This window comes from Pan troglodytes, chromosome X (assembly GCF_028858775.2).
Source record: "Pan troglodytes isolate AG18354 chromosome X, NHGRI_mPanTro3-v2.0_pri, whole genome shotgun sequence".
NCBI lineage: Eukaryota > Metazoa > Chordata > Mammalia > Primates > Hominidae > Pan > Pan troglodytes.
The window spans coordinates 19,985,265-20,003,468 of NC_072421.2; the positions used below are offsets into that span (position 1 = coordinate 19,985,265).

Sequence of the window (18,204 nt, forward strand, 5' to 3'; positions counted from 1 at the left end):
TAGAAGTGAGAAGTCATTTTGTGATGTATTAAAATTCTCTTTAGATGGTGAATGTGTCTCCACTGTGGGTGTCCAGTGGCTGACACGTGACAACTCTCTCATTGACAAAAAGTCTTTCAAAGCTGACACATTATTTACCAAAAATAAGACCCAAGCTGTCCACCCTACAGCTTTGGTGACTGCAGAGATAGAGAACAGTCACCTGTCTTTTATAGCTTATTTCAGAGCTATATTATTTTAAGAGCTAATTTTTTCTTTTTTTTTTTTTTTGAGACAGAGTCTCACTCTGCCACCCAGGCTGGAGTGCAGTGGTACAATCACAGCTCACTGCAGCCTCAACCTCCTGGGCTCAAGCGATCCTCCCACCTCAGCCTTACTAGTAGCTGGGACCATAGGCGCACACCACCACACCCAGCTAATAATTACTATATCATATATATTATATACATATATTATAATCATTATGTATTATATTATATATAACATATAATATATAAATATAATATGTAATAATAATAATTATTTATTTTTTGTAGAGATGGGGTTCTCCCTATGTTGCACAGGCTGGTCTTGAACTCCTGAGCTCAAGTGAGATCCTCCTGCCTCAATCTCCCAAAGTTCCCAGCCTATGAAAGCTGTTTTTTTTTTTTTCTTTCTTTTAAGAAATGGGGTCTCACTATGTTGACCAGGCTGGTCTTGCACTGCTGGCCTCAAGTGATCCTCCCATCTTGGCCTTTTAAAGTGCTGGGATTACAGGTGTCAGCCACTATGCCAGGCCCCAGCTGTTTCATAATTCCATCAAGCAAGATCTTTGCGATCTTTACGTTACTCCTTGGGGGACTATAAACCTTTACTTATTCAAAAATCAGTACTTCTTTCCAAGGATCAAAGTTCTTGTTATTAGTCAGGTTTAAGCAGGAATTTCCAATAGCCACAAGTAGCTTTTGACCATCATTCTACTTATTGATCTTACAACTGTGAAACTAGCTGGTAATTGTATACCACCCTTTGAACCCAGTCCCTCTCAATGCTCAAGTTATTCCATCACTGACACATGGACAAGAAAATCCAATTCCTCAAAATCACTTAGAATACCATATTCCCCAGGAAGAATTAGCCTCTCTTGGAAACACAATCATATCAAAACACAAGGTACCAGAATTCACTACAGTAACAGGCTATTTTTATGACAGACCAATAAAATGTCTTAATCAGTTGTCTGAGGAATACTGTTATTCAGCATTACCCACGATTTCAAATAATGTGCTATTAACTTTAAAGAGATGTGCTGCCATCTTGCTGATTGGTTGAGTGACCTTCAGAAAGCCTCAGCAGAGGCCAGGCGCGGTGGCTCACATCTGTAATCTATCCCAGCACTTTGGGAAGCTGAGGTGGGCGAATCACTTGAGGTCAGGAGTTCGAGACCAGCCTGGTCAACATGGTGAAACCTTGTCTCTACTGAAAATACAAAATTAGGTGTGGTAGGGGGCGCGCCTATAATCCAAGCTACTTGGGAGGCTGAGAGACGAGAATCATTTGAACCCAGGAGGTGGAGGTAGCAGTGAGCCGAGATCATGCCACTGCACTCCAGCCTAGGCGACAGAGTGAGACCCCGTCTCAAAAAAAAAAAAAAAGAAAGAAAAAAAGAAAAAAAAGAAAAGAAAACCTCAGAACCTCAGCAGAGCACTCCATCTACCCAACTTTTGGATGACAAAGAAGAAAGTAGGGCAATCTTGTTGCCACAAGTAGCTGGCTAGGTGCATCACTATGACAAAGTTAAAACAATTTGAAGTTGGGGACAATCCACTGTCTACTTCAAGTATCAATTGCTCACTCTGCTCAGAAAAGGTGCTCACTAAGTAACGGCTGAACAACCGCAGCTTGTGCAGAAAGCGTAACTCTGGGATGGGCACCCTGTGCCAAGCTTTGGTCCGCTTACCAGTGAAAGTCTCTGTGCAGGGGTTCACACCCGCAAGACGTTTCGAGGTTCCAAAATCGGAGATTTTCACCACTCCGCTGTAGGTGTTCACCAGAACATTATCGCCCTTCGGAAAATAACATCATCAAGTGCTTAAAAGACAGGCTGAAACGAACTCATATGAAACAGATCTGGACCTTGGGAAACCGTCACAAGTCTCTAGGAAAACTAGACTTTGCATTTTGGGGACGGTTGTGCTAAATCATACCCCTCTGTCAGCCAGTCACTCAGCAGACACCACCGACAGCTCTCATGATCTGATACGAGCAAAGGCAACCTCGTCAGCTTAAAAAAGCAAGTACCTTTATGTCTCTGTGCACGATCTGGTTTTCATGAAGATACTTAAGGCCCTCCAGGATCTGTTTGGTGTAAAACTTGATTGTCGGTTCCTTCATCGGCCCCCATTTGGATCGCAGAAGAGCAGAAAGGCTTCCTAGAGACAGTCACAGCAAAAAACTTATCAGGAAGAGAAAGTTTCAATAAAAGTACAGGGAAATAAAGTGAGGTGAGGTTTCTAACCTAACCTAAGTGCTTACACCAACACCATTGGATCTGGGCTAAATGCAACATGTTTCCTCCCCTCTGTAGCTACAGCCAGGGAATGGACTGGAAGCGATTGAGCACATGAACCTAACCAGAGGCAGAGGGTGAACCCCTTGTGCCCCCTGAAATTCAGTGGGGCCAATTGTGGGTTTAGCTCTGTTCAGCTACATGAAGTTAGGAGGAGAGCGAAATAATGCTCTCTCAACTTGAGGGGCATGGCCTGCTGGCGTAGATAACTCAGGTCCCATGACACTTGTTTACAGCAGGTCTGTCTCAGTCATTCTGCTTGGGTTAAAGCCACGTTTTATACCTTGTCTGTAATCAGAGGTGGACAGGTCCACAGTGAGGGGCCCTTTAGGGTGACAAGGACTAGGACTGGAGGAAGTTGGGTCTCTCTGTCCTCAATGTGAGAAAGCCACAGTGGCAAGTCTCAGGGCAGGACTGTCTTGATCAACAACCACTTCCCCCAATTACGCTATTAAACACTGAACATTTGGGCCAAAAGAAAAGCTCCCTTAAGGACACTGTGACCACGTCTCGAAGGACATCATGTGAACTGCGGGATGTCCTGTCCATTGGCAGGAACGGGCCCTCAGACATCGGCTGGTCTCAGATTCCCACTTACACAGTGTTATGGGACCTTGATCTACCTTGCTTTCCCCATCTATAAAAGGGGATGAACACATCTGTCTCTATTTCTGTTGATACCCTTAAACCTAACGCCGGGGATGGGGTTATCAACTAACGTGAAGAGTAAGGGGCCGGGCGTGGTGGCTCACGCCTGTAATCCCAGCACTTTGGGAGGCCGAGGCGGGCAGATCACCTGAGGTCAGGAGTTCAAGACCAGCCTGGTCAACGTGGCAAAACCCCATCTCTACTAAAAATACAAAAATTAGCCAGGCGTGGTGGCACGCACTTGTAATCCTAGCTACTTGAGAGGCTGAGGCAGAGAGAATTGCTTGAACCCAGGAGGCAGAGGTTGCCATCAGTGAGCCAATATCGTACCACTGCACTCCAGCCTGGGCAACAGACAGAGAGACTCCATCTCAAAAAAAAAAAGAAAAAGCAGCAATGGACGAGTTTTCTGATAGACTATGACCAACTTAAGGGAAAAACAAACTACTTTATTTATTCTAACATAACCCTGAAAATCCAGCCCACTGCCTGGCTCTTTTTTTTTTTTTTTTTTTTTGAAGACAGAGTCTCACTGTGTAACCTAGGATGGAGTGGAGTGGTATGATCTTGGCTCACTGCAACCTCCTCCTCCTGGGTTTAAGCGATTCTTGTGCCTCAGCCTCCGGAGTAGCTGGGACTACAGGCGCACGCCACCACACCTGGCTAATTTTTTGTATTTTTAGTAGAGAGGGGGTTTCTCCATGTTGGCCAGGCTGGTCTCGAATTCCTGGCCTCAAGTGATCCACCTGCCTTGGCCTCCCAAAGTGCTGGGATTACAGGCGTGAGCCACTGTGCCTGGCTGACTGCCTGGCTCTTAATAAATATACTTAAGACTCTTCCTGTAATAGTAGACTCTTAATAACTGTCAGTTGAATGAATGAATGAATGAATGAAGATTTCTAACTGAAGGTTTAACATTTGTATTCAGATAACTATTATTTAATTAAAGAGTTTGATTCATTATTTCAATGAGCACTTACTGAGCTCTTGTTCTCTGCCAGACAGAATCCACCCAACAGCCCACTGAGACAGCGTTATTGTTACTCCAATAATTATTACTCCAATTATCAGAGTCATTATTACTCCAATTATCAGAGTCATTATTACTCCAATTTTACAGTTCATTTATTCAATCAGAAAACTGAGGGCACAGAGAGGTAAAACAATTTGCCTGAAGTCACACAGCTTGTGGATGGAGGAACGGACTCAGACTAGATGGTCTGGGTCCAGATCCCAGGAACTCCCCTCCTGTGCCCTATCTCTTGCATTCAGGGATTTTTGTGGATAAAACACTGATGCTTGATTTCATTATCAAAATGCTATTTTGCACTGTCACTTTTAACATCTATGTTCCCTCTTCTGCACCCTTGTCCAAACCCACCTTTAAACTCCTAGACTGTGAAGGCCTCAAGGCCAAAGACTATGTTTTCTCCATAGACAGTCAATGAATATTTGTGGGTTGAACAAACTGCATCAACAAACCAGAAATAGACTGCTTATATGACATTTGGAAAGTATCCAACTTTCCAACATCTAAAAGGTCTGTTGCTTTTTTTTTTTTTTAAAGAGTGATGGGTTTTGCTCTGTCGCCCAGGCTGGAGTGCAGTGCTGTGATCATGGCTCACTGCAGCCTTGACCTCATGGGCTCAAGTGTTCTTCCCATCTCGGCTTCCCAAGTAACTGGGACTACAGGCGCCCTACAGGCCTGGCTTAGGGGTCTGTCATTTTGTAAATGGCAGGACAACAAATGACATCCACGTCGTAGTGATTTTCAGAATGTGAGACCAGAAGACAGCGACTACTCACCTCCAGGCACCTGCTCCATAAATATCTTAATGTAGCCGTTCTCTGAAACAGAGCCCAGGTACTGAACGATATTGCGGTGCTTAAGGTACTTGTGCAGGGCTATCTCCTCGTGCAGAGGCTGAGAATACCTATTGGGAAAAACAGAGCCAGGGTCACCTGCCAAATACCAGGGACTCTAGACCTACATCTCACCTCACCAGGACCTGCCCCACTGCTGCCCATCCCTTCTTTCTGGAAACTTTCTTTTCTCTGGCTTCCATGAAACTACTCAACTTCCCATCTGTACAATAGAGGATAAGCCTACAGCCATGCAGGGCTGCCAGGGGCCAAGGCATGTCCATTTCATTAAGCACTTAGTGGAGTAGCTGGTGTGTGGTGAGTATTCAATGAATGACTGCTATTGTTACTACTGTTATTGTTTGGGCCTGAACCCACCAACCATTCTTTACCTCTCTCAACAGCCCCTCTTCCTCTGCCTCCCATGAAGAGTGGTGTTCTGGAAGGTTCTGCCCTCAGCTGCCCTCTCGTCTTATTCTACAGAGTCGCCCCAGACCACAACAGCAGCCACCTAATGGGCCACCCAGCCCCAGCCTCTGGCCTTTTTAATCCATTCCCCAACCTTGGCCATTATACTACCTCTTCTTAAAACACACACTTCACCACATCCCTTCCCCACATAAATTCCACATAGAGACCATGCTATTTAATGTCACATACAAAGACTTTCAAAGATCAGTTCAGGCTAAGCCTTAAAAAATTTTTTTTTGGCCTCATTTCAAGAGCATTTCACTGCCCTGCATCCTACATTCAAGTCATATCAGACAATCTGTTGTTCTCTGAATATACTTTGTGTTTTAACAGCTGTTTTTCCATCAGCCTAGGCCTCCTTTTCCACTAAACAAATTCTTACTCATCCCTCAAAGTCCAGCTCAAAGTTGATCTATTTTTTCAAACTTGCCACAACTCACTAAGGAGAGTAATTCATTCCTCTTCTGCGTTCTAAAAACACTCTGTGTACTCCTCTATCATGGCACTTGGCACTTTCACTCAGAGGCAAAGCATCTGCATTTGCCACCAAACCAGCAGAACCCTGGGAAAAGGACACTATCCTAATCACCTTTCGGTCCCCAGTGCCAGCCCAGAGTCTGACACAGAGAAAGTACCTATCATCATAAGTTCAGCCTATAAATTTAGGGAGTTGAACAAAACAGTCTCTAAAGGTCCCTTCTAGCTCTTAAAATCCCAGGAACTACTGATCAGCAACAAAAAGCTAGAACAGCTATTGCTACCAAATGAAGGAGATGGGACATGCCAGAAATTTCCCCAAATAGATACAACTGCAACACCTTATCCATCATGAGAAAAGAGACTGGATGCTGGATGAGGAACTCAAGAGACTCGGATCCTAGTCTTGTTTCTAAGCATCCTTGGGAAAGTCATTTAATCTTCCTCAGTCTTGATTTTCTTATTGGTGAAATGAAGAAATGGAAATAGTTCATTTCAGGTCCTGTCTCATAATTCACGTATCATAACATGCTATCCCACTGAAAATCAACAAATACATGAATGGATGAATGAAGGGTCTTACAGCTGGCAGAAATCCCTTGAAACTCATCCCCAATATATCAGCAATCACCCAGATACATGGGTGTTTACACATTATTCTTCAGCACTCGACACTGAAGGCAATCCTACAGCTGTGGTCTGACACACCTGTGGATCCCGGAATGATTAATTCCAACTGTGTATGTAGCTTCTCTACAGAAACACTTTGCAGTCAACATTGCAATGCTCATTTTGTTGGGGTATAAATTTAAACTTTTTTTTTTTTTTTTGAGACAGGGTCTCACTCTGTCACCCAGGCTGGAGTGCAGTGGCACAGTCTCGGCTCACTGTAGCCTCTGCCTCCCGGGTTCAAGCGATTCTCGTGCCTCAGCCTCCAGAGTAGCTGGGACTACAGGTGTGCGCCACCATGCCCACCCACCTAAGTTTTGTATTTTTAACAGAGACGAGGTTTCACCATGTTCCCCAGGCTGGTCTTGAACTCTTGACCTCAAGTGAGCTGCCCGCCTCAGCCTCCCAAAGTGCTGGGATTACAGGCTTGAGCTACAATGCCCGGCTAGAAACAAACATTTCTTAAAATTAAAAAAAGTCAAAGAAATGAATAAGCAGTACTCATGGTAGAAAAAAAGTCCAAAAACCATGTGTGAGGGTGAAGGGTAGGATGTTAAAAAAAATTCTGTACTGCAAAAATCTGATTTTTTAAATCTGCATGTAATTTTCCACAATGATGCATCTGAACAAATCATAGCCATTTTCAACTGCTACAATGTAAATTTAAAATAACCCAGTAATATTTAAAAATTATATTTGCACTCAAAAATTAGACAGGCATGGTGACGTGTGTCTGTAGTCCCAGCTCCTCAGGCGGCTGAAGTGGGAAGATCACTTGAGCCCAGGAGGTGGAGACTGCAGTGAGCCGAGATCTGCCACTGCACTCCTGCCTGAGTGACAGAGTGAGGCTTCATCTCAAAAATGTATATATATTTGCAAACAACTACACAAAAAATGTAAAACTTTAGACCTAGCCAATGGGTGGAAACACAACAAAAGTTTTCTTTTAAAATATGATCCTCTGCAATCCACGTGCCTCTGAAGTGTAGTTCTTCCATTTTCTCAATCTATAATACACAAAACAAAAGCACATCACCCTGGCCGGGCGCGGTGGCTCATGCCTGTAATCCCAGCACTTTGGGAGGCCAAGGCGGGCAGATCACTTGAGGTCAGGAGTTCGAGACCAACCTGACCAACATGGTGAAACCCCGTCTCTACTAAAAATACAAAAAAATCAGCTGGGCATGGTGTAATCCCAGCTACAGGTTGAGCCATGAGAATTGCTTGAACCTGGGAGGCGGAGGTTGCAGTGAGCCAAGATCATGCCACTGCACTCCAGCCTGGGCAATAGAGCGAGACTCCGTTTCAAAAAAAAAAAAAAAAAGATCACCCCTATTACAAGAGAATGACAGGTTTTGTGGTAACACAATGCTTTTGCCCTTAACTCCTCCACACCATGAGCGGTGGGTATGGGATCTGGGGTGTGGAGACGGCACCCGAAATGCGGAAGGCCCGCCTGGACTTGCCTGCTATCTCTCTCCGGGATTTCTTTGATGGCTATTCGCACTTGATTGCTCAGATCTCGGCCAGCATACACAATCCCATACGTGCCTTTCCCCAAGACAACTCTCTCACCATTTGCATCATGGTCATACTCATACTGAAGAAGGAAAAACAAAAGGACAAAAAAGCATACAACTTGTAGCGGAGAAGCCCTCTAAGGCCCCCAGAGTTGTCTAGCAACTAAAAAAAATATAAATAACATTATTTGACTGTCAGGCAAGTCACAGTGCTTAGCTTAGGCCCTTTTCATTAAATGACTTTAAAGGGGCAGAATTCTCCATTGTTCACATGTTCATAGTATGACTTTATGAAATGGAATCCAAGAAAATTAAAAATATGGTTTGCATATAACTGGCTCACCTTTTGGAAATTCTTCCCCATTTTAACGCTGCAATTTAAAACTGCATCTAAGCACGTTGAATAACCCAACTAGGTGTCTTCCTGCATAATCCCTTATCAAGTTGTCAGGAAACAAATATCTTTCAATAACCCAGAAAGGAATTGAAGGTCAATATAATTAACATTATCTTAATACAAAAAGTAAATATGCTGGGGCTTCCCCACTCTTTCAGGCATACGGATCTAGTAGTAAACACCTAGTACAAAAACTTGATTTACAATTAGCATTACTATTTTGTTCCCCCATCTTCCCATCAAAAGCTGTCACATACAGATGCATTTGATTCTTCTCGATGATTAAGACAAATGTGACTGTACGCTGAGCAACACTTATTTAAAGCAGAGAGGCAGCAATCAATTTTTTCTGTTATTTTGCATGCTCCACTGCTTCTACTTACAGAAGTGCAGCTTATACACGGAATAGTCGGCGGGTATGTGGGTGTCCTTTCCCATCTACTACTAGGGATGTTCATGACAATTAAGATTACTAAAGGGTTGGCTGGACACGGTGGCTCATGCCTGTAATCCTAGCACTTTGGGAGGCCCAGGCAGGAGGACCACCTGAGACCAGCATGGCCAACATAGCGAAACCCCATCTCTACTAAAAATACAAAAATTAGGCCAGGCGTGGTGGCTCATGCCTGTAATCCCAGCACTTTGGGAGGCCGAGGCGAGTAGACCACCTGAGATCAGGAATTCGAGACCAGCCTGGCCAACATGGTGAAATCCCGTTTCTACTAAAAATACAAAAAATTAGCCAGGCGTGGTGGCACGTGCCTGTGGTCCCAGCTACTCAGGATGCTGAGGCAGGAGAATCGCTTAAACCTGGTAGGTGGAGGTTGCAGTGAGCCAAGATCACGCCACTGCACTCCAGCCTGGGCAACAGAGGAAGACTCCATCTCTAAATAAATAAAATACAAAAATTAGCCAGGCGTGGTGGCGGGTGCCTGTAGTCCCAGCTACATGGGAGGCTGAGGCAGGAGAATCGCTTGAACCCAGGAGGCAGAGGTTGCAGTAAGGCGAGATTGCGCCACTGCACTCCACTCCAGCCTCAGCAACAGCGTGAGACTCTGTTTCCCAAAAAAAAAAAAAAAAAAAAAAAAAAAAAACACGGTTAGTAAAGGATCTCCATCAGTGTCTGATGTAACTAGCAATCAGCCTGCTCCATAGAAGACTTTTACCTCACACCTCCCTCCGATTCCCACACCTGCTGCCCTCAAAGCACCATTGCTCAGTTCATTTCTACAACAAACTCTGGTCCTGACCTAAGAATTCTAGTAGTTAACTCAATTATTAAAATGAATCCCTTTGATATTTTCTGAAAGAAACCTTAAAGAATTCCTTTCGGTCTAACCTGAAAGTACAGTAAAATCTCATTAAATTGTAATCACTGGAAGAACCTGAGTGAGTGGCAAATCTGAATAACTGGGCAAGATTTAAACACCTGTACAACGGTTTAGCAACTGTGGACTATAACTGTGCTGTTCAAAAGAGCTGATGAGCCTACTTTTTAAAATGATTTTAAAGTTGTTATATTTAATATACTATATGCACATAGCTATAACTAAAGTCATTTTAAGCATAAAACGTCTGCTCTCAGTTGGCCAACTAATTCTCTTGTAGTCTCACAGACATTACTAATTAGCCTAGAGAAAACTTTCATAGGTTGTACACAAAAGGAAATTTTAGTCTAGTCCATGGCCAAATTTTTCTTAAGCATTCTAACTGAGAGAATCCCAAAGAAATGAGATTCTTCTCTGGAGACACATTCAACATTATCTCTGGGAACCATGCAGTGATGGCTGGCAGGTTCATAAAACATACTCAACAGAGGATTTTTATAGAAAGATGGGACATTTTCTTGAAGCATCGAACACACAATCAATGTTTTCCATATTCTAGATCGTCCATGACTCACCTCCAAGGTGTCTCCATCGGTCTCTCCCTCCAGCTCCACTGTACTGCCTGCTGTATTGGTTATCATCTCTTTGACCAAAGAGAAAAATCTAGAACAGCAAGTGTCACAAATATGTTGCCAACTCAGAACTGCTCTCATTCCTTGTTTTTAACTTAGCTTTATTAAACTGTACTTAAATATAAACCAAACTTTTACAAGTCATGGAACAATTGATCCCCTCCTTGATTTGACGTGGTACTTTAGTGGTTATCAAATCTAGGGCAACTACCAATGTGATACCTGAATCCCCTCTATATAGTACCTCCACCAACTGGTTGACCAATTGATGCTTGAGTACCTCCAGCAACAGAGAACTCATTACCTCCCAAAGACAGCTCATTCTTGGAAGATCTTAATGAGAAATATTTCCCTTTTACTGAACCAAAGACTTCTTTCATGTGGGTTCCATCCACAGTTTGCTTAGAATTAACCATTTTTCTACTTAACACCCCATTAGAAGTGCACATAATTTTACCATGTCCCTATAAGTCTTTCCTTTCTGTCCCATCACCGTTTTCCCCAGGACGTGTGAGTTACTCTACTAGCAGGTAATTCTTCAGATGACGTCCCTGTTACTCTACTAGCAGGTAATTCTTCAGATGACGTCCCTGTGTTACTCTTTTTTTTTTTTTTTTTTTTAAAGACAGGGTCTCGCTCTGTCGCCCAGGCTGGAGTGCAGTGATGTGATCACAGCTCAGTGCAGCCTCAGCCAGCCTCCTGAGCTCAAGCAATCCTCCCACCTCAGCCTCTCAAGCAGCTGAGACTACAGGCACCCATCACCAAGCCCGGCTAATTTTTATATTTTTTGTAGACGGGGTCTCACTATGTTGCCTAGATTGGTCTCAAACTCCTGGATTCAAATGATTCTCCCACCTCGGCCTCCGAAAGTGTTGGGAGGCATGAGCCCCCGCACCCAGCCTCTTGTATTATTCTTGAAGTCTGGCCCCAAGACCAGTGTTCAGAGGGGATCTAATCAATGCTAAGGATAGGGGGACTATTGCCTCTCAAAGTATAGACAATCTAGTTCTCAGTAAGATACAGGGTGTTGTATAAGGGGAATGGTGAGGAGGAAACGCATAAGGTGGCCACATCATTCTGCTGACACAGAACAAGCTTAATATTGACCCATAAATCTTTCTCACAAATTCTACTGGGCCACGTGGGCCACTTCCTAGACTTGTGTAGTTGTTTATTTGGATACAAGTCATCTTGACTCATTAGAACATTTTTACTCACAATTCTCTCTTAAGATGTCAAGGAGGAATACTGTACATTTCAGGATAATTTCCATAAACCATTAAAATGCTCTTTTTTCTAACTAACCCATCTTACCTTTTCTTCTAATCTTTGAAAGCTGGATAACCCAATCGTCAGGCTTCTTAAGAGACATATGGTATGCACTCACAGAACAACTAAGATTTAAAAGACGGTATCAGCCAGGTGTAGTGGTTCATGCCTGTAATCTTAGCACTTTGGGAGACTGAAGCGGGAAGACTGCTTGAGGCCAGGAGTTCGAGACCAACCTGGGCAACGTGGCCGAAACCCCATTTCTACAATTTTTTTTTTTTTTAATTAGCCAGGTGTCGTGGCACACACCTGTAGTCCCAGCTACTCAGGAGACTGACGTAGGAAGATTGCTTGAGACCGGGAGGCAGAGGTTGCAGTGAGCCAAGACTGTGCCACTGCACTCCAGCTGGGCAAAAGAGCAAGACTCTGTCTCAACAGAAAAAAATAAAAGATGACATCAACTGTTCTTAAGAATACGGAACAACTGGGACTCTCATACATTGCTAGTGGGAGTGTAAATTGACATGACCACTTTGGAAAACTCTTGGCAGTATCAACAACCAAAGCTGAAGATAAACCTACCCTATAATCCAGTAATCCACTCCTAGATATATACTCAATAGAAATCAATATATATGTTCACCAAAAGGCATATATAAGAATGTTCATAGTTATTTTCTTCATAATAACCCCCAAACAGAAACAATCCAAGTCTTCATTAATAGAAGAACAGATAAATTGGAACACAACGGAATGCTACACAGAGAAAGAATGAACTGATATATACTTCACAGTTGGATTTCATTTTGTTTCTTGTTTTTGAGATGGGGTATCACTCTGTCACCTAGCCTGGAGTGCAGTGGCGTGATCATGGTTCACTGCAGTCTCGACCTCACAGGCTCAAGCAATCCTCCCACCTCATCCTCCCAAGTAGCTGGGACTGGAGGCGCACACCACCACGCCCAGCTAATTTTTTTATTTTTTGTAGAGATGAGGGTCTCCCTGTGTTGCCCAGGCTGGTCTTGAACTCCTGGGATCAAGCGATCCTCCTGCCTTGGCCTCCCAAAGTGCTGGGATTACAGGTGTGGGCCACCGTGCCCAGCTATGAATATTATTTTAAGGGAAAGAGGTGTGAAACAAGGGTACAAACTACATGATTCTGTTTATTTGTAGGTCAAGAACAGGTGAAACTAACCATTGGTGGTAAAAATCAAAACAGTTATCACTGGAGGGAGTTTAATGACTGTGAAGGGGCACAAAGCAACTTCTGGGGTGCTGATCTGGGAGGCAGGTACAAGAATGTATATATGTATCAAAATTTATCAAGCTGTACACTTAAGTGCACATTACAAACTTGTTTATACGTTACACATCAATAAAAAAATTATTAAAATGTATTTTTAGAAAAAGGCACTGAGTACTGAATGAGGGTCAAAAGGGCACATTTTGTAGTAGTAAAAGGATGTTCTGCTTAATATTAGGTTTTTAATGGCAAAAACTTCAATTACTTTTACACCAATTTATATTTGGCAGCATTTTTTCTACTGTAAATTGAAGGTTATGATCCAATGATTCCCTAGTCTGCTATTTATTCTATTCTTTTTTTTTTTTTTTTTTTTTTTGACAGGATCTTGCTCTGTCGCCCAGGCTGGAGTGCAGTGGCATGATCACCACTCACCACAGCCTCAACCTCCCAGGCTCAGGTGATCCTCCCACTTCTGCCTCCTGAGTAGCTGGGACTACAGGTGTATGTCACCATGCTGAGCTAATTTTTTTTTTTTTTGTACTTTTTGCAGAGACGGGGTTTTACCATGTCGCCCAGGCTGGTCTCGAACTGCCCACTCAAGCAATCCTCCTTCCTCAGCCTCCCAAAGTGCTAGGATTACAGGCATCAGCCACCACACCCAGCCTAGCCTAATCTTTAAATATGTTGTGACAATGATTGTCTGAGACACAATGAATTAAGACTTTCTCAAATTACATGATACAAATGAACTATGAATAAAGGGAACTTCCTCAATCTGAAAAAGGTTATCTATGAAAAATCTGCTGCTAACATCATACTTAATGATGAAAGACTAACTTCTTTCTTCTTAAAAACAGGAACAAAATAAAGATGTCTACTCTCCCTACTTCTATTCCACATTGTGCTGGAGAGTCTAGCTCAAAATAAAGGCATCTAGGTTGGAAAGGAAAAACTAAAACTGTATCTGCAGATGACATTATATTGCACATAGAAAACCCTAAGGAATTCAATAAAACCCATTAGAGCTAATACATGAGTTCAGCAAGGTTGTAAGTTACAAAATCAACATTTACAACTCAAGTGTATTTCTAATACATTATCAGTGAACATCCAAAAGTGAAATTAAAAAAACTCCAGTATCAAAATAATAAAATCCTTAGGTATGTACTTAATAAAAGAAGTACAAAATTTGTACACTGAAACTACAAAACTATCATTGAAAGAAATTCAAGAAAACCTAAGTAAATAGAAATCCATCTTGTGTTCATGGATTGGAAGCCAGGATGGTTAATACGGCAACGCTCTCCAAATTGATCTAGATATCCAACGTATTCCCTGTCAAAGTCCTAGCTGCCATTTTTCTACAGAAATTGATAAGCTGATCCTAATATTTACGTGGAAATGCAAGCATCCACAATAACCAAAACAATCTTGAAAAACAAGAACCAAGTTGGAGGGCTCACATTTCCTGATTTTACAACTTACTACAAAGCTACAGTAATAGAGAAAGCATGGTGCTTGCATTAAGAATAGACATACAAAACAATGGAACGGAATTGAGAGTCCAGAAATAAACTCCTACATTTGTGGTCAACTGATTTCCAAAAAGAGTACCAAGACCACTCAATCAGGGAAAGAATAGTCTTTTCAAGAATAGTCTTTTCAACAAATGGTGCTAGGACAACCACATATCCACGTTAAAGAATAAAGTTGGAACCCCTACCTTACACCACATCCAAAAATGAATTCAAAATGGGTCAAAAACCTAAACACGTAAAAGTTAAAACTATAAAACTCTTGGAAGAAAACATAAAAACCATAGAACACCTCAGGCTAGACAAAGCTTCTAAGACAAGAGCCAAAGGCACAAATGACAAAAGAAATAAATAGGTAAGTTGTACTTCATCCAAATTAAAAACTTTTGTGCTGCAAGTGATACCATCGAGAGAGTGAAAAGACAACCTACAGGATGGGAAAAAGCATTTGCAAATCATATCTGATAAAGAACTTACATAGAGAAAAAATATATCACATATATATGTATATATCACTCTTAAAATCAATAATAAAATGATAAATAACCCAATTATAAGTGGGCAAAGTTTGGAGATAGCTGGCAAACACCACTTTCACCAGATGATCCACGTTAACATCACCAATAATGACACAGAAATATTGTGTCCCTTGTTATGAGGCACCGAGAAGGACACGACATCATTTCTGTGATATTCCTGCCAAATACATAACATCAGTGTACTCATGAGGAAACGATAAACAAATCCAAGTCAAAGGACTACCCAAAATAAACTGTCTGTACTCTTGGAAAGTATTAAGTCAAAAAAGACAAAGACTGATGATGAACTCTTTCAGGTGAAAGGAGACTATGCAGACGTGACAACTCAACGCAACATGTGATCCTGGATTGGAACGTGGACCAGAGGAAAAACCTTTTGTTTTGCTATAAAAGACATCATTGGGACACTAAGTAAAATTTGGATAAATGTTGTAGATTATAGTACTATATCTATCTTAATTTCCTCATTAGATAACTGTACTGTAATTACACAAGTCAGTATCCTTGTTTTTACGAAATACACTCAAGTATTTACAGGTAATGGAGCATTGTCTACAACTTACTTTTAAACAGTTCAGAAAAAATAACCATATGCATAGAGCGAGAATGTAAAACCAATGTGGTAAGGGGTAAACCCTGAGAAATTCTGTGTGAAACGTATATGGAAATTCTTTGTATTGTATTTTGAAACTTTCCTATGGCTGTAAATATTTTCAAAAATAAAAAGTTTAATTTTTTTAATTGGACTAAGAATTTGAATAGACATTTCTCCAGAGGTATATAAATGGCCAATAAGCACATGAAATGATGCTCAGTATCATTAGTCGTCAGGAAAATGCGAATCAAAACCACAATGAGATCCCACCTCACATCCACTAGGATTACAATACTCAAAAGACAGATAATAACTAGTGTTGGCAAGGACGTGGAGAAATTGGAAGCCACATACATTGCTAATGGGAATATAAAATGGGAAAATGGTCTGGCAGTTCCTCAAAAGGTTAAACATAGAGTTACCATAAGACCCAGCAATTTGACTCCAAGAGAAATAAAAACATGTCCTCACAAATACTTGCACGTGAATGTTCAGGGAAGTACAATTCATAATTGTCAAAAAGTGCAAACAATCCAAATGCCTATTGGCTGACAAACAGATAAACTGTGGTATAGCCATACAAAAGAATATCATTCAGCCACAAAAAGAAATGAAGTACTGATACGTGTTACACATGGATAAATCTTAAAAAAAATTATGCTAAGTGAAAGAAGCCAGTCACAAGAGACCACATACTGTAGGATTCCACTTATATGAAATGGCCAGAATAGGCAGAGCCATAGAGACACAAAGATTAATGGTTACCTAGGGCTGGGGCCAAGATGGGGCGAGGTTGAGGGAATGAGGAATGACTCTATGGATAGTGTGTTTCTTGTGGGGGTGATGAAAATATTCTAAAACTAGATTATGGTGTTGGTTGGAAAACTATGACTATACTAAAAAATGCTGAATGTTATGTTATTTATTTTTTTGAAGTGGAGTTTCGCTCTTGTTCCCCAGGCTGGGGTGCAATGGCACAATCTCAGCTCACTGCAACCTCCACTTCCCGGGTTCAAGTGATTCTCCTGCCTCAGCCTCTCAAGTAGCTGGGATTACAGGCATGCGCCACCACACCCGGCTAATTTTGTATTTTTAGTAGAGGCAGGGTTTCTCCATGTTGGTCAGGCTGGTCTCGAACTCCTAACCTCAGGTGATCCACCCTCCTCAGCCTCCCAAAGTGCTGAGATTACAGGCGTGAGCTACTGCACCTGGCCAATTTGTGTATTTTAAATGGCTGAATTACCTGCTATGTGAATTACAGAAATTTTAGAGCTTTTTTGAGATGTAAGTTAACATTTCAAGAAAGACAGTAATAGCAAGTAAATATCTTTCAGAACAAAGGCCCTTTAAAAATGATTCGCCATAATTACATTGCAAATACCTGAATTGGCTGTAACTCACCTACTGCACTGCTCTTCGGTGGAAAAGTAGATTTGAAAGTCATCAGAATTATCATGGACATAAAGAAAACAACACCTTTCATCAAACTTTGATAGGCTGTAAAATTTCAAAGCATAATGTTTATACATAAGTTATGATACCCATTCTAAATCTGCAAGACAATCTTTTCTTCTATTTTATCAATTCCTGAAAGATTCATTAATGTTTTAACAAACACCCCCCAAGTCTGCCTTTTATTTCTCTATGAAATTTAAATACCAGAGACATTTATCTTGCTTATATTTGAGTTTGTATTTATCAACTGACCTTAATATGAACTTACTCTTAATATAATTCAGTGCTAAGCAAAGCATACGGGCAACAGAAAGGGGAATAAAATATGGTTCTCTGTCCTCAAGGGGCTTATAATCTCATGAAAAAGAAAGGCAAGGTATTTGTGAAATAATTTATTGTGGTATTAAGGGAATTTCTAGATTCGGAAAGTATCAGGACACAGTATTTGTGGCCACACAAGGGAAATGGAAATAAACATGGCACTGTAGCTCAAGAAAGGCCTTTAAATGTTTGTTATCTGGTCCATCTCCACCCAGGGTCTGTACCTGATTCTACAGCTCATCCAACAAGCAATATTCAGCTTGCCTGGACATAGCCAGTGACAGGAAATCTGCTAGTAGATTGTATGTCAGACAGCAGTGGCCCTCATGCCAGGAGGTATTATGGAGAGGAAGGCTAGATTCTCTTCTATCATTGTCCCTTCAAACAACTGAAGCCACTTTATCTCATCCTTTCTAAGTTATCTCTTGCTGAGATCCAAACTGTCCTAGACCATTCTTTATGTTATAGATTGCATGACAAATACTGGGTTGGAACACCAAGAGTACAGAGGAGATTCAAAAAGAATTAGAACTAGATTATAAGTGAGCAGGTTTTGAAAATCAATCTGTAAAGCAACCACCACAGTTAGTTGGAGAGCCTCTGGAACGCTCAAAGTATACTCTTCAGGTCACATGGGTCCCAGGGAGGGGTGGGGCGAGGATGATACGCCCTCAGGCCCTTTGTAAATCCC

General features: G+C 41.7%; 1 protein-coding gene across 1 annotated transcript in view; it reads right to left on the reverse strand.

Moving 5' to 3' along the window:
• MAP3K15 (mitogen-activated protein kinase kinase kinase 15) overlaps window positions 1–18,204 on the reverse strand; it is a 151,594-nt gene that overhangs the window by 29,493 nt on the left and 103,897 nt on the right. Inside the window, exons 13-18 of the mRNA XM_054676915.2 lie at window positions 17,139–17,234; window positions 10,497–10,584; window positions 8,143–8,276; window positions 5,003–5,130; window positions 2,281–2,411; window positions 1,940–2,045 (exon numbers count right to left, since the gene is read on the reverse strand). Coding sequence (XP_054532890.1) covers window positions 1,940–2,045; window positions 2,281–2,411; window positions 5,003–5,130; window positions 8,143–8,276; window positions 10,497–10,584; window positions 17,139–17,234 — 683 coding nt within the window. The remainder of the gene's footprint in view (window positions 1–1,939; window positions 2,046–2,280; window positions 2,412–5,002; window positions 5,131–8,142; window positions 8,277–10,496; window positions 10,585–17,138; window positions 17,235–18,204) is intronic.